Genomic DNA, 17598 nt, shown 5'->3' on the forward strand with positions numbered 1-17598 from the left:
TTTCTGCAAAATCAATTGAGATGTCACAAGTATCATTTCTTTATCACATGCATTTGCAGATATGAGTTTTGGTGTCAACTGCATTTTCCTACAAAAGTAATTTAAATGTCACAAACATCAGTTCTTTATCACATGTATTCACAGATATAAATTTGGTCACATGCATTTTTCTGCAAAAGCAATTGAGATGTCACAAACATTTTTTCTTTATCACATGCATTTGTAGATATGATTTTCGTGACACATGCATTTTCCTGCAAAAGTAATTGAGATGTCACAAGCATCATTTCTTTATCACATGCATTTTCCTGCAAAAGTAATTGAGATGTCACAAACATCAGTTCTTTATCACATGTATTTGCAGATATAAATTTGGTCACATGCATTTTTCCTGCAAAAGTAATCGAGATGTCACAAGCTTCAGTTCTTTATTGCATGCATTTGCAGATATGAGTTTGGTGCTACATGCATTATCTTACAAAAGTTTTTGATATGTCACATGCATCACTATAAGTGTATATCACTACAAAAAAAGCGCTAGATAGTGACGGAAATTAGTGACGGCGGCTGCTAGCTCAACAACTAGTGACGGAAAAATGACTGAAGAGCGTCAGTCACTAAATAGTGACAGAATATTTCGTCACTAAAGCGAAGTAGTCGCCTATGTTTTCCATCATTGGGTGGATTAATAGCTTTAGTGACAGACAAATATGTCACTAATATTTTTTATTGACAAGTTTTTTAATGACGGATCTGTCAAAACTTACTATATCACCAACCTGTTTAGTGAAGAAATTTCACTGATTAGTGACAGATAATTCCGTCACTAAATAGCGAGCGTTTTGTAGTGTATCACATGTTTTGGTGAAAGTATGATTTCTGTATAGCATGCATTATCCTGCAAAAATTATTGATATGTCACATGCTTTACTGCAAGTGTGTCTCACATGTCTTGGTTTAGTGTCACAAGCAAATATATTTAGTTTATATATAACTTGTGGAAATTTTTTGAAGATAACACCAACTAGACATTCCACCTCCAAAACAATGCCTTCCAGTGAAAACTCATCACTTTCATCGGATTCAAGTTGTGATGGTTCAAATACCATAGCACTCAATCAATAGGAGGAACGAGTTTCTCAACAAAATCATCAAATCTATACAATTGTTGAGAACATGTTTGCTGGGGTTTGGTGCCCCTTGCACAATGAAAGTTATGCATAAACAAATTAATCATGTATACAGATTTATTTGACTGATTATGGGATCAATTATTCACATGTTAAACAATCAAGTGCATGCTAGAATACATATAATTCACAAATAAGGAATCAAAACCCTAATTCATGGATTCCTACGGTATAGAATTACCAATCTGATTCTCCAAAGAATCTACGATTGCTTGTGCCTTTTCCACATGAAGATCTTCGTACTCAACCAAGAATCTTCTAATCTATATCCTGAACTCAGATTATGACCTTTGGGTGGGAAAAGCTTGTCATAATAAAAAAAAGGGCTTGACTAGACAGACGACATAATTCCAACTAGAAGGGAATAAAAATTTGCGTCTCCTCTGGAAAGAGGGGGCACGGAATTTAATATAAAATGAATTAAATTAGTATTCTATTTAGTCTCCTTTATATAGTGTTATGATGGGCCAGATTAAGGATCCATGGAGGTTGGACTTGGGCCAAAGCCTGTTCGACTTTTACTAATTAAATTGAGGTTTGGAGGCTTGTGTCCATGCCCTATGATGAAATTTTTCTGAGTGCTTTCATGGTGATGTGTCGTGAAATCTGGTGTGGTTTGTGTTGTGAAATCTGGTGTGGATTGTGTTGTTGGCTGGCTGATGTGGTGTTGGAAATTATGTGGTGTTTGGCAAAAGTGTATTAGCCACCCCTTTTGAGGTTTGGAGGCCTCCATAGCCTGTACACTGTCTTCCTACTTATGCAAAATGTATCTGATGCCTACATTACAGCCCCTCTTGCGAGCACTCCATCATGGTTGTGCTTGAGTAGGAATGCACCGCATTGTTCTTAATGTTGCTGCTCAAGTATAGGGTTTACCTCTGCCCATTTTCCATCCCTATGATGAAATTTTTCCGAGGGATTTTAAACTAAAGTTGTTAATGGGAGTTTTTTTTGGGATATTTTGAGTTTTGGGGTGGGTAGAAGGTTTCTTAAATGCAGTTCGATGATGTATGTACGGGGAGTTGGAATTCTAAATTTTCGAGTTCAAATTTCTCTCAAAAAATTTGTAGAGGGAAAGTTCAACTTTTTATTTCCCCCATGTATTTTGAACTATTGTGGCAGATTAAGGAATGAAAGGCCGTATTTATATTTTGAACACCCTTTTTTATTTTTCAGTTTTTTATTTATGTGATTGAATATTCTGAAAACAGGAAAATTAAAAATTTTATTGTCATTAATGATATTAAAATCATGTTAATGATCATGAAAAAATGGTTGGCCGCCGATCCTAACAATGAAGAGTTGAAGGAAAAAATTTGAACACAATTGAGGTGGGTCCCAAATTCCACTATCACACACCATTTATTACACACTCCAAAACTTTCTTAAAACCCGTGCCCTTTAGAAATGGGACTGCTATTGCCGGACGGAGGGACTAACAATCACCGAGACCTCGTCTTTCAGTAAATAGCAAGAAAGATTTATCTCAATTGTTAGATCCTTCAGTGCTATAGCACACCAGTGTCGTTTATTTCCTAAGGTAAGGAAACATGCGGACTGACACTGCAACCTTTCGTGATAGGTAGCCAAAGTCTATCTAGGTTAAATTTTATTTCTCTTCTACAAAGAACCGACTTCGTCACCTTCTGTGAACGTCGTTCACAACCAGTCTACTATGCAGAAGAATTAGACTTGTTTGCTTCTTATATATTTAAATATTTGAGAAACATCTTATAAATTCATAAGCAAACACCGATGCGATAAAATTACTTCTTCTCGCCTTGGGTTAAAAGTGGATTGTAGAGTTTATTGTACACAAGCAATTCTATCCGTGCAACATGCTCGAAATATGTTTTTCAGTATACCAATCCTAACAATGTTATCCACCAATCCCAATCTAATTGTAGGGGCTCAAGCTTCTACAGTCAGAAAAAGGTATTGTGAAAGGCAACGCGAGATTGGTGATGAGCGTTTGATCAATGACTACTTTGGTCCCAACCCGACATATGGACCAGAGGTCTTCCGACGCCGATTTCGCATGCACAAATCCGTATTCCTTCGGATAGTAGAAGCTATTACTGCTAATGATGAGTATTTTCAAGAGAGACGCGATGCTACAGGGAGACAAAGTTTGTCATCGTTACAGAAATGTATATGAGCTATGCGGGTGTTGGCGCATGGGACATCATCCGATGTCGTTGATGAATATTTTTGGATGAGTTCAACGGTGACGAGAGATTCTCTAATACTTTTTTGTTGAAGGTGTTATTTCATGTTTTGGTGCCACATATCTTAGAATACCTACTGAACAAGATCTGGCTAGACTTCTATATATAGCAAATCAACGTGGTTTTCCAGGCATGATTGGGAGTATAGACTACATGCATTGGGAATGGAAGAATTGTCCTAACGCATGGGCTGGACAATATACAGGGAGAAGTGGAAAACCAACAATCATTTTGGAAGTTGTTGCATCATACGACTTATGGATATGACATGCATTCTTTGGAACTCTAGGTTCGTACAATGATATTAATGTACTCCATAGGTCTCCTATTTTTGATGATGTCTTAGAAGGTCGAGCACCATATGTTAATAACGTAGTAAATGGTCATCAATATAATAGGGAATATTATCTTACTGATGGCCAGGGGCGGATGCAGAAATGAATCCGAGTAAGGGCTAAATTTTTAAAATTTTATTTAAAAATAAATTTTCAAGTAATTTAGATTATCAATAGGGGCTTTTATACTATAATATGTATGAAATATGAACATATTTTGAAACTTTATAGTAGAATTTTTTCAAAAAATTGGATTCATTAGGGGCTAAAGCCCTACCCCTTTATATGTAGTTCTGCCCCTGCTGATGGCATATACCCTGCATGGGCTGCATTTGTCAAGTCAATCACTTCTCCACAAACTCAAAAGCATAAGAAGTTGTTTGCTCAATTCCAAGAGTCTATCAGAAAAGATGTTGAGCGAGCATTTGGAGTCCTACAAGCGCTTTTCGCATTTTTGCGAAGGCCATGCCTTGTCTGGGACAAGATGTTGATTGGAAACAATATGTTTGCTTGTATCATCATGCATAATATGATAGTAGAAGATGAACGTGATTCATATCAAAATTATTATGATCCTACTGAGTTTTTTTGAAGATACTCCTACAATAGCACAAGGAGGAAATGCTGAAGCTTTTTGCTACTCTACTCAACGGATCGGAAGTTTGTTTTCTTATATAACAAATCGAGATCAACTCCGCAATAGAGAAGCTCATATTGCCCTTCGAGATGATTTGATTGAGCACATTTGGGAAAAATTTGGCAAATAGTTGAATGTGAATATTTATATATTTTTACTTATCTTTCTTATTTTTCACTTTAGTTTGTAGTTTGGTTTATTTATTTATTTTCTATTATTGTACCCTATTTCTTTTATTTGTGTATTTTTATTATGTTGTACTATAGTTATATATGAATGTGTAATAATTTTTACTATAAATTTGAATTATAAAATAATTTATATAATTGTTATTTGAGTTATTTAATATATTTGAATAAAATTATAAAATTTATATTGATTAAAAGTATATGATAAAGAAAATACGTATTGGGGTTGAGTTGGGATCATTGAATGAAGTAAAAGTTTTAAAAAGTTAGGGGTTGTATATGTGGATGAAAGAGAAATGAGTATTTTATTAAAAAGTTGATTGGGGTTGGGTTGGGTGAGGGTCACTTATGAGGATAGTCTTAGGTCGGTTGACCCAAAGGGTCATGGGTCAGTCCCACTGATACGCTCGGATTTTGCACTATTTTAAGGCCATTATTTGGTCCGTTTTGAATGTGAAAGTTGCATTACATGTCCATTATTTGCATATTTTTATCTATTTTGGTATTTGACATGTTTTGTGAGAAATGTGCATAATTGAGCCTAAAAAGGGAGTCAAATCGCGAAGATGGAAATCTGGAGCTGTTCTGCATGTCCAGCGGTTCGCTGCAACACAGCCAGCGACCGCTGGCGGCCAACGACCGCTAAGCTAGTAGCGGCCCGCTCCGGAAAAGTTGTGCATGGAAGAAAGGAGCACCCAACGACCGCTGGGAAATGCGTGGCGAACCGCTATAGAGAGTCCAGAGAGTTACGGGATTAAAGCCAGCGACCGCTGAAACAAGTGCAGCGGCCCGCCACCCAAGAGACAGAAGCCTCGGACCAACCCACAGCAACCGCTGGGAAAAAGCGGCTAGCATATTTGCCCTACTTTCTCTCCAAGATTTACCATATTTTGCAACCATTTTCCTTATATGAAGAAGGGTGATTTTTCCCCTATAAATACTCCCCAAAGCTTCATCAAAATTAAATCTTCTCTTTGTCAAATATTTCCAAAGTTTAAAAGTTAGAGTGCTTCATTGTGCAAGGGGTTGAAGAAGGATTCAAGATCATCAAGACTACAAGGATTCAACTTTTGGGTTTTATTTGCTTTAGTTCTTATGTTTTCATTGTCTTCCCTTCAATCTATGTTTTTAGTTTATTCTATCATGTGTAACAAAATTCATAGGATTTTAGAGATGTGTTAGGACCGACTCTGGTTATACAATTCATTTTGTCTATTTAACATCTGTTTTGTTCTTACTTTGTTTCTGCCATAAGTTAATGGATAATGCTTCACGTTTGAGTGACACATCATGTAATGATTTAATATAACTTGCTACATAGTCGTGAGAGGAGGTTGGCGAGTTAGATCCACTTAATAGACACTATAATTAGCTTCCTTTAAAACGACACTGTTAATTGAGAGTGAGAACTTTTCCAGGGTCTTAGGAGCTTTTAGGGGTTACGTATTTAGGATTGACAACCCTAATGTTTGTAATCAACGTTTGCATCGCATGAGCATAACCTTGGTGACTCGTTCTATCAAAGTAAGAACTGTGCTAGGGTGTTGTAGTTGGAATTTGTATAACCATAACTGTGAATGCACATCCTCGGAATTATCTTATCTCAATACTTTTATCTCCGTGTTTATTGCAATTAGTTGTTTCTTTGCTTTCAATTGTTCTTTGTTTTCAAAAATCTTCAAATCTTTTGGTTTTCCAGATAGTAATTGAGTTTTAGTAGAAGATAGATAGTATGTATTTGTTTTTTCCCGTGATCGATATCTGGTACTAACCTTTAGCTATACTATTTTTACTCTATATACTTGCAGGTATTTATAGTGCTAATAAAAAGTGCATCATCCACGAGTTACACTTTTCAACAAAAATAATGTTCTTTCAGTCCCATTCAAGATGTCCACTTTTTTTATTAGTTTGTCTCACTCAAGAGGTCTTATTTCTATACTGGAAAATAAATCATTCCCTCATCTCTCCTTATTAATATATTCAATTATTTTTTCTTCTCTATTTACTCCACCTAACTCATACTCTTCAAATCTGGTGCTACTCAAGAATATAGATATCTTCAGTGGGACTGGGAGTAATAAATTTAAAATTTGTTTTGATTCTAGATTCTTCTTTCAAAATTTCATTGGTTCTTGCTTTCCTAAATTGTAAGTATGTAACATTTTTGTAACGACCCAAAAATCAAGAAAATTTAAATTAGTTCAAATGAGATAGAGTTCGGTTATAATTTACTTCATAGGTCTTAGTTAGTTTAACTTAGTATGTTGGTTTAGTCGGAAAATTGAATTTTCTAAGTGTGTAGATAGTTTCTTCATATGAAGTATTTGTTGTGTGGTGTTTTATTAGAAATATACAGAAAGAATAAAAAATAAATAAATAAAAGGAAATAAAGAATAAGGAAAAAGAAATGAGAAAATGGAAGAATGAACTCCACTGTAGAATTACGGGAACTCTCCCACACCTCCACCACCGCCATTCACACCATTTACACTAACACCACCGCCATTCACATACGGAGGAGGAGGAGAACCTCTCTCGCCGGCAACCACCGCTCAAACACCTCTGCAACGTTTCTCTCTGTCTAAATCCCTCTTCATCTGTTCAAACACACATGTCGGCCTCGTTCTCTCTCTGCGCTGCTGCTATCCGGCAGTTTCTAGCGCCGCCATCACCGGATTCTGACAAATGTAGGATAGTTTTGTCTATCCTTTATGAATGTGAATATACATTGGAAGGTAATAGGAGATAACAAGGACATGGAGAAGGAGCAGGAATAAAGTGATTCGTATGTCAGAGATGCCTGGGATTTTTGATGTAGTATACTTTTCATTAGATTTTAATTCCTGAATTAAGTCTACGTAATTGCATAGATAATAGTGAGTTCTAATCAGTGATACAATATATTATCTAAATATATTGCTTATGGTGTGAATTATGTGAGTTCTGGATATGTGAATCTGTGATGGTATTGAGAGAGTTGGAATTTAATATGTTAATTTGATTTGATATGGTGGGAAAAGATTTGTATTGCGAGATTTGTATATTTGCTGATCTGTTATGTTAAAGATTTGGAAATAAGTAATCTGATGAAAATGAGTGTACTTGACTGTGTTTATGCCCCGTGCTTGAGTGTATTCTGTGGGTATAATTGGCATGCCATAGGACAGCAGCGATGCATTATCTGTGATCTCTCGTCTTCTGGATAACCGAAGCGAGGATCGTCTGTTATCTGTCTTCTGATCTGTCTGACATACCCTAGTCTGTCGCTAAGCACTTAAAGGGGCTATATGTGTTTGATTATGTGAAAATATTGGTGATTTGCTTGCTTATGTGTTGCATATGTATTGGTGACTGAATAATATTGCTATATATATTCGATGTTTCACTCTATCATTGGAGTTATGCAATTTATTTTGTACTCTCATATGTGATTTACGAATTGAAACGTGATTATCAACCTGACAAACTCCATTAGATCTAAGTTTGAAGACATAAATGTAAGATTTTACTATTGTTCGTTTCTGATATTAAATACATTGGTTTGGAGTATTTTCGTAATTAATAATCGTGTAACTCTGGAAATTAAACTCTAATGAGGGTATACTACTGGGTTTGTTGAAGCTCACTCCTTTCTTTTCCCCCTTCAGATTAGGTGACCAAATTAGCTCTTTTTTTTTCTTCACAGCTGCTCAAGTCAAGTCACTACCTAACTTGTCGCGTTTGAATAATTCTTTAATATATTAGTTGTGGCATGTATATGAAGTGTAATGTATCTGGAACGTCTTAATCATTTCATACACTTTGTTTAAACATATATATTTTGTAAATAGTTATCCAGGTTGTGTATATATATACATATAGATTTTCTGGTAAATAGATAATTTTACCAAAATATGACATCACTTATTCGATTATTAAATTAATCGGATTAGGGGTGTTACAATTTTAATATAAATTATTTTAGAAATCTTAACGAAGACAAAAAAGTTCAATTATATGCTAAACACTTTTATTCTTCGTAAATATGTAATTATATTTTAGTAAAACATTAATTTTAAAATTATTCTTTTCTAAAGGTTATGAGAATATATTTAAAATATTATTATTACTTTATAAATATATACTTTATTATTATTTTTATACTCCCTCTGTTTCATATTATTCACTTTTTTTTGGCTCGTTCTAAACTATTTGTACCATTTATATTTTAAGTTACATTATTAAATTAATAATCTACATTATTAGATGACACGTGACATTAATCGAACTGTTACATCACAAGATCCAATGGACTACAAGTACTTTGTTTTTGAACAATATTTACCATATGAATATGAATACATCCCTATGTATGTATATACTAAAGTGCTATAGGTTGTGTAAGAAAGGAATGAAAAGTGTGATATTATTACACTCCCTCCATCCCTAAAAAGTATGAACATCTTATTCGGCACAAATTTTAATGCATAGTTGGTAAGATAAGAGAAAGGGAGTTAGTGGAAAGTGACTCCACATCATTAGTAATGTAATTTAATGGTTTAAGTTGTAAATAAAATAATACGTTCTAAAATTAGAAAGTTCATACTTTTCAGGACGGATTAATAAGGAAATAGTTCATACTTTTCTGTGACGGATGGAGTATTAAACTATGTAGTTTAATAATAATAGAGGAATTGGCTGTTATTGTAACATTAGATAAATAAAGATAGTTTTAATTAGGAGTATCAATTTTCTTTTCGATATCAATTTCCAAATGTCTTTTCATGGATCGTGGCGGAGCCACGTTGGCGTTGGGGCCCTTGGGCCCTCAGCCATTTGAATTTGGGCGCGGAGTATACTATACTCTCTCTCCCACAAAAATATGTACTCTTTCATTTTTAGTCCGTCCTATAAGAATATGCAATTTTCCATTTTGAAAAATCTTTTCTCTTTAATGAGGTATAACTCATTCTCCACTAACAATATTTTATTACTTTTTCTTTCTATCTCTCTCTTACTTTACCAATTTTACATTAAAATTCGTTTCGAACCCAAAGTGCATATTCTTTAGGGACAGAGGGAGTATGTATGAAAGGTTTAATCAGTAAATGCCTAACATAGTTGTTTGGATCGTAGTCTTTGTAGTAAGTGATCAGTAAATATGATTCGATGACAGAAAGTGAAGAAAAAATAAAATAAATGGAATCAATAGTTGTGATGAATTCTTGGATTGGATATCAATCCAAATTTGGATCTAGCTACAAGGAAGACGCTTTATTTTTAAATATCGAACGAAAAAATGGAAAACATAGTATTCCATAAAAATGGAATTCAAAATAATAATTCAAAAAGAGTTTCGTTTTTTAATGAAGTTACACGATCCAGTTCGTTTATTCTCAAAGATCAATACCTTCTTCTATAGTAAATATTTTCTAGTAATTTTATACTTTCTTAGTAGTCTTATCTATATTATTATTTCTTTTACTTTAATTATTTATTATAATTTTTATAGAACGAGTGCTCAAGATAAAACGCCACTACTATAGTGAGATGGAGGGAGTTTTATCTTATAGCTAACAATTTTATATAAAAACTTATATTTTTTAATTATAAAGAATAATTTTCATAATTTAAGAATGAAAATTATTTCTTTAATTCTATAAATATATAAAAATATGTAATATAATAATATTATTTGAAATCAATTTCACTGACATGCTCTTTATAAATACATAAATAGATAATTTCAATGATATGCTCTTTAACTCCATCAATATATGAATACATAAATTAGTAAAATCAATTTCAATATTATGCTCTTTATTACTATTTCCATTTTGAGCGGTTCCTTAAACTAGAAACTTTAGAATCTTTCTATTTTAGGACATGGACCCCACAATCTACTAACTTCACTTTCACTACTTTTTCTCTTCCTCTCTTTTAGTTTACTCATTTTTATTTTCCTCTCTCTTACTTTATCAATTCTTCTTACTTACTTTACCTATTGTGCATTAAAACTCATGTCGTTTCAAATATTTCTATTTTTCGAATACGGAGATAGTATAAAAAAATATTCACTCTAATTATTTAGATGTCAACATTGTCCCATATTTATAATTTCTAATCCTTTAATAATTTATCCCATTATCCATTCCTTGCAATTGGCATAACTCTCCACTGCAATTGTCTAAGCTCTTTCCATGCCATTGACACTACAAACACTCAATAAACTTTAATACGCCCTATGTCCTCAAAAATAGGCTAGTTTTACCTTTTTAGTTCGTCCCACAAAATTAGATAAAGTCTAATTATGGAAAGTTTTTAAACCAATTACACACCATTAATAATGTAGACCCACAATCCACTAATACTATTTTCACAATCTTTTTCTCTCTATTTCTTATTTTTTTAATCTTTGTTACTTTACCAAATTATGTATTAAAACTCTACTATATCCAAGTTTAACTATTTTTAAGAACAGAGGGAATAGTAATTTCGGCCTAGTTATTAATGATTATTCCAAATCTGCAATTTGGACACATGTATCTTGGACTGCTTTTACGAATTGAGTGTTCTTCGTCTTGGAAGGATCATTAAGTGCAGTGCGAGAATCATTTAGCTGGTTAGGTTTTATCATTGCCTGAAGCTGTAGTTGTGGTTCTTCTTTCTAGCTCGCGATTCCGCCATTTTCGTAGGTAAGTTTTTAAAATTATTTTCTTCTTGTTCATCTTATTCTTTTCCTATTTTTTACTGAATATCTAAGATGTGGAATTAATGCAATGAATCAAAGTTCAAAAAATTATTTTAACTTGTTATAGTGCAAACCCAAATACCAGTCAGTAGCGGATCCACGTGGGAACAAAGGGGTATAACTGTACCCCCAAAACAACTTCGCGCAGGTTGTGTAGTGGATTTATCTTCGCCTCTCACCCTGGAGGCTAGGGTTCAATTCTCATCACTAACGCCTTCTTCATTTTCATGCAATATTTGTATCTTCAAATATTGCATTTTTTTATATATTTACTTGTCTTTTTAAATATTCTAAAATGCTTTTGAAAGGGGAAATCTATCTAATGCATAGTATATATTTATTTTTTCTGTTTTAAAATATTCAATTGGATTCAAAACCGACACAACTCACATCATTCATTTTTCTGTTTTTCTCAAAAAATTGGACACTTTTTTTATAATTTTAGTTTTTAAATATTTTAATAGATTTTTATTCTCTTCTAATGCATGTTTCGTTCATTCATTTTTCTATTTTTTCCAAAAAAATGGACACTTTTTTTAATTTTAGTTTTTCAACATTTTAATAGATTTTGATTCTCTTATAATGCATGTTGTTTCGTTCGTTAGTTTTTATCTTTCCGATTTTTTTCCTAGTGCACATCTATATCATATTTTTATATTAAAATTACAAGTATAAATATTTAGCAAGAAAAATTAAATAAAATAAAAATGATTGGTCAGATTTTGAAACTTCGAATCGTTATAATTATTTATCGTACCCCCAAATGAAAAATTCTGGATTCGCCACTGCTAGTCAAAATGCAAAATGAGATTGTCTTAGTGTGTGAAAGAGAGTGAAGAAGTGGACTAAGCTCCTTTATTTTAGCCTGCGAAATTGAATGATTATGTAGTCCTAATTTGAATTACACGATTCTTATGATGTAACTTTGTTAAAATTCTTAATATCTTGTCCCACATCGTTTTGGTGAAGATCCTAGCTCATCTATAAAAATATGAATAACCCCCCCTCTTATAAGGCATTTTAAGGGGTGAGTTAGACTTGCCCACGGTTCATGACCCGGCGGTTCGGTTCCGGTTCATGACCCACAATCCACTAAAATAATCTGAGGTCTATTCATCATTGCGGAATTAATTAGCTTACCATTTCCTACATCAATTATTCGAGCACTAAACTAAAGTCCGGGAATTAAATTCATCATCGCGGGATTAATTACCAGACCATCAATTATTTGATCGGGCAAAACATTAGGAGGGCCCGTGAATTAATTTGACACAGTAGGCCCAACTTAAAGCAATTAATCCTTTCTTTCACTTAATTTTTTCAGGCCCAAGCTTCCATTTAAAGTAAAACATTAGCCCAATAAATTATGTCCTTGACCCAAAAGGAGTGGCCCAATTAAAAGAAATTAAGTTGCCCAATTTTACTCATAAACTCCGTCGGTCTTCTCCCTCATTTCAACATTCCCAAACTGGGGAAAAATCAAATCCCTAAAAGAAAACCGCCGCTCCCCTCCTCTCCTCCGTCCGGCGCATCTCTCCGGGCAGCGACCTCGCGTCGCCGGCGTTCCCTCCTCGGCGTCTCGCGTCACCGGAGATCCTCTACCCCTTTCTTCCTCTTGGCCGAAACTCTGGTCAGCTACCTCCGTGACCGGCCTCCTCCCTCTACTCCGACAACCCGCAGTGCCGCTACCGCTGGGCATGCACGGCGGCAGTCTCTCCGCACTTGGCTTCGCCCCGAGGCCACCGTCTCGCAGCCAGAGCAGCCACTGTCCCGAAGGCAGCTCACAGCTTCTGCCGACGCTATACGCTCCTCCGTCGGCTAGGCTCGGAGCCTCCCGACGCCCCTTTCCTAAGCTAATTTCCTCATCCTAGAATTTCACTTCTTGACTCATAGTATTTTCTTTAGAATTTTGTGTTTTAGGCTTGGTCGAAACTGAGTTAGGAGGGACAAGCACTACCCTAAATCCTTTTATCACTTAGAAATTGAGAGGTGCTACTGTTAAGGGGTCTAAAGCTTGAGAGGGATTAACATTTTGTTCTTCTGTTCCATTTTATATAAGTGTATGCTTGAGCTTGAGTGCTACTGTTCTTCTATCATGCTGTGTTATTTTTTTTTTGAAGTGTTGGTGTTTTAACATGCTTGAGGTTTGGTTGCTACATGATGACATGACAATTTATTTGAGTTTGAAAAGGAGGTGGATGTCACCTTCTTGCAAAGTAGTAGTTGTTTCTTTGAGTTCCTTGTTCCTAGACTCAAGTTCGATCACCTACTTTGGAGTTCCTAAAAGCAGTGGAAGGGAGTAGGGGGTGAGCTTGAGTTGAGCATGGAAAGCTTGTGGGAAGGGAGAAGAAATGTTACCTATGGGCAGTGTTGTGAAAATCGCGACCCAGGCGCGCTCGGGGAGCGGGGCGATCAAAGCGAGCATGTAATCGACCCGATGCGGCGGGGTCGTGCGAGATCCGTGGAGCGACGGTGGGGCGCGCTTGGGTCGCCTGGGTCGCGGGTCGATTTAAGTTAAATATTGATGACTCTTCTTCTTCTTCCTTGAATAAATCAAAAAACGGTAACTTACCAACTTCCCACACTCTTATTTATGGAAAACCTACACCAACCCTTCTATTCAGCCGCCTTCTCCTCTCCTATTTCTTCTCCTTTCTTCTTCATCAGCCACCACTCCTTCGACGTGGGTTTCTTCAGCAAAAGCAAAAATCACGTTATTCTTCAGCCATCACTCCTTCGACGTCCAGATTCTCGAGGTTTCTACGGGTACGAGCATAAATTGTTATGGGGATTCACGAAATTTCAGTTTATCTGGAGTTTGTGTATGTGTTTTTTTTGTAAAGAATTGTTTTTAGAGATATTGGGTACATTTGGATTTGTAGAACTGTTTTGTAAAGTCTCTCTCTCCTCTAATTTGCTGCGACTCCACAAGTAAGAAACAGAAGCCAAAATATATAAAAATAATTCAGAAGAACAATTCAAAAAAAAAACATTGTCAATGTTTACATGTTTTCTAGAAAATAACTATATAATTTTATTTTAGTTTTCTGAGCTTGCAATCAAAATATATAAAAACAATTCAGAAGAACAATTCAAAAAAAAAACATCTCAATGTTTACATGTTTTCTAGAAAATAACTATATAATTTTATTTTGTTTTTCTGAACTTGCAATCAATGTGGCTGCTTAATATGCATTGTTTATTTGTTGCGTAACACGTAGGGGTTGGTGTGTTGTTGGCTCCATAAGTACTCTATATTTTTGAAAACTACGTGTAATTCTCTGATATTCTCATTCCTGCATTTTTTTATTTTGAATTTTTGTTGTTAGAAACTTTTTACCTTTTACTATAAACTTTCTTAGAAACTTTTTACCTTTTACTACTGTTGAACTTATAAATGATTGTTTCTTTCTACAGATCATTTTTATACAAAATGTCTCAAGACCCAGCTAGGAAATATGAATGAGCTGATCCCGATACCACATATAAACTTACATGCAACTTTTGCGACAAAGTGATTACATCGGGAGTTCGAAGGCTCAAAGAACATTTCGTTGGCGGATTTAGAAACGTCACGAAATGTACTAAATGCCCACCACATGTGAGAGAGGAGATGATCAACTATATGAAGAAAAAAGAGGATGCTAAAATACAGCAAGTTTTTACAGCGGCAACATCACAAAGCAGGCAAGAGTTTGAAGATTTGGGTTACGGGGAAGATGAAGAAGACAACATTATTGGCAGTAGCTCGACCAAACATAAAAGGCCTCGGACAAAAGGCGCCCTTGATATGTACTTCAACCCTGATCCAGCAAAGGTCGTCCAAGCACAGAAGTTGAGCAAGTAAAAGCAACAGACATTAAATGATGCATACAAAAAAGATTTGCGTGAATTGGTTTGCAGCAACTGGGCTAAATGGTTTTATGATGCGGGTATACCATTTAATGCTGCACAATATGATAGTTTCAAGATTGCTATCGAATCTACCGGGCAATTTGGTCCGGGCATGAAGCCTCCAAGCTATCATGAGTTAAGAGTTCCTTTGCTTAACAAAGAAGTCAATGCTGCGAAGGATATTCTAAAAGACCATAGAGAAGAGTGGGCTATTTCTGGGTGCTCGATCATATCTGATGGGTGGCGAGATTCGGTTTCTCAGAGAGACATTATCAACTTCTTGGTGAACTCTCCTAAAGGTTCGGTTTTTATCAAATCTGTTGATGTGTCTGATATAGTGAAGGACGCAAATGCATTGGTGCCAATGTTTGAGGAGATTGTTGATTACGTCGAAGAGCAACATGTGATTCAGATTGTGACAAATAATGCCTCAAATTATAAGAAAGCTGGGCTGATGCTGCAAGTTAAGAAGCCCAATTTGTTTTGGACTCCTTGTGCTGCACACTGCATTGATTTGATGCTTGAGGATGTTGGTAAAATACCAATGGTCAAGGAAGCTATCAAAAAATCAATATCTTTGACTGGTTTTATTTACAGTAAAACCGGTGTGCTGAATATGATGAGAAAGTATACAAGCAAGAGGGAATTGCTTAGGACCACTAGATTTGCCACTTCCTTCATCACCCTGAGGTCCATCCATAACCAACGGCAAAACCTCAGAAAGATGTTCACTAGTGATGAATGGAGAAATAGCCAATGGTATAAAGAGATACCCAGCAAAAATGCAACAGCTACTGTCCTCAATGACAATTACTGGAGGCATGTTGTCTACGCTCTCAAATTGACCTGTCCTCTTGTTAAAGTGTTGAGGATGGTTGATGCCGAGCGTAAGCCTGCAATGGGTTACATTTACGAGGCTATGGATCGGTGCAAAGAAGCCATTTCCAGTGCATTCAATGGAAGAGAAGAGAAGTTCAAGAGAGTATTTGAGATCATTGATACTCGATGGAATGATCAATTGCACAAACCGTTACATGCTGCAGGTCATTACTTGAACCCAGAAGTCTTTTATGCCAATGTGAAAGGTATTTATGAATGTTTGGAGGTCATGGATGGTATGGTTGCATGTATTGAGAAGTTGGTCCCCGACCAAAGCATTCAAGACAAAATCATGAAGGAAGAAATGCCCAAATATAAGAAGGTTGTCTCCTGTTTTTCACGTCCTTTGGCTATTCGAAACAGAACTCAAATGGCACCAGGTAATTATTCATTATCTTTTCATCATATTATTTATTTAAATTGTAACAATAATTATTTTTATTTTTTATTTACTTCAGCTGAATGGTGGAATACTTTTGGATCTGACGCACCAAATTTGCGAAGTTTTGCAATTAGAGTATTGAGCTTTACTTGCAGTGCTACCGGCTGTGAAAGAAATTGGAGTGTTTTTTCACATGTAAGTAATTAGAATTTGAATGAGTAACATTCTTATATTTTAACATATTATTTTTCTTTTTATTTCCAAATCCATAGTAAAAAGAGGAATCGTCTAGCACAACAACGATTGAACGATTTGGTATTTGTGAAATATAATAGGGCGCTCGAACGAAGATTCAAGATTAGTGACACCACCGATCCTATTCTATTGAGTGATATTGATGAAAGTAACGAATGGTTACTTGGTAGGATGCAGGATGAGGATAATGATTTTGATGATGATGATCTTCGTTGGACGGATGTTGGTAGAGCTTCTGGAGCGTCGGAAACAGTGTACCATACTAGAGGTAGCACAAGCACAAGAGAACAAGCCTCAAGCTCTATGCGTTCTTATACTCTTGTGGATAATGAAGATGACAGTGAAGATATTAACTTGGTTGTATCCGATGAAGGAGAAGAGGACTTACACCTATGAGTGATGATGATATTATTTAGTTAATTATTTTATGTTTTGCAACTTTTTTTGGAACTTTGATGATTTTTTATAATAAAATTCAGTTATTTAGTTATGTTATGTTGTTTAAAAATTTATATTTTTCGTCTAATCTTTTTTTTTTAATATGGAGTAATGATGTATGTAGATTTATTTGATGTGATAAATATTCAAGCAACAAACTTATAAAAGAGACAAATATAATCATCATTCGGCTATTCTGGCGCCCCGATTCGTGGGTCCCTCGCCCCGTCGCCCCATCGCCCTGCGACCCGGGGTCCCCCCTCATCGCCCCGGGGCGCCCCGCGACCCTAACAACACTGCCTATGGGGAGTAGGGGCTGCCTGCAATAATCTTGCAGAAACTTTACCGAGCTCCCTCACTCTCAAACTTGCTATTGTGGCTGAATTTTCAAAGTGTGTGGGAGGGGGAACTTGAGGGTGATAAGGAGGGGTTCTTATAG

General features: G+C 35.4%; 1 protein-coding gene across 3 annotated transcripts; it reads left to right on the forward strand.

Moving 5' to 3' along the window:
- The first annotated feature begins 15313 nt into the window (after positions 1-15313).
- LOC121750408 lies at positions 15314-17211 on the forward strand. Of its 3 annotated transcripts, none has more exons than XM_042144939.1 (3): positions 15314-16464; positions 16543-16661; positions 16899-17211. In XM_042144939.1, the coding sequence occupies exons 1-3, from the start codon at positions 15318-15320 to the stop codon at positions 17115-17117; spliced, it is 1485 nt and encodes a 494-aa protein (XP_042000873.1). In that variant the 5' UTR covers positions 15314-15317; the 3' UTR covers positions 17118-17211. The 3 variants fall into 3 exon arrangements, with proteins under 3 accessions (XP_042000873.1, XP_042000875.1, XP_042000874.1); XM_042144941.1 differs by having other exon boundaries at positions 16892-17029; XM_042144940.1 differs by having other exon boundaries at positions 16802-17023.
- Positions 17212-17598: the final 387 nt, after the last annotated feature.

Source organism: Salvia splendens, chromosome 10 (assembly GCF_004379255.2).
Source record: "Salvia splendens isolate huo1 chromosome 10, SspV2, whole genome shotgun sequence".
Lineage (NCBI taxonomy): Eukaryota > Viridiplantae > Streptophyta > Magnoliopsida > Lamiales > Lamiaceae > Salvia > Salvia splendens.

Excerpts from the sequence above, each read along its gene's own strand:
- LOC121750408 (XM_042144939.1), top strand. The coding sequence starts at position 15,318 with ATGAAGCCTCCAAGCTATCATGAGTTAAGAGTTCCTTTGCTTAACAAA. Across the intron at positions 16,465-16,542 it reads CAGAACTCAAATGGCACCAG|CTGAATGGTGGAATACTTTT; the intron begins GTAATTATTCAT and ends TATTTACTTCAG. Across the intron at positions 16,662-16,898 it reads ATTGGAGTGTTTTTTCACAT|GATGAGGATAATGATTTTGA; the intron begins GTAAGTAATTAG and ends GGTAGGATGCAG.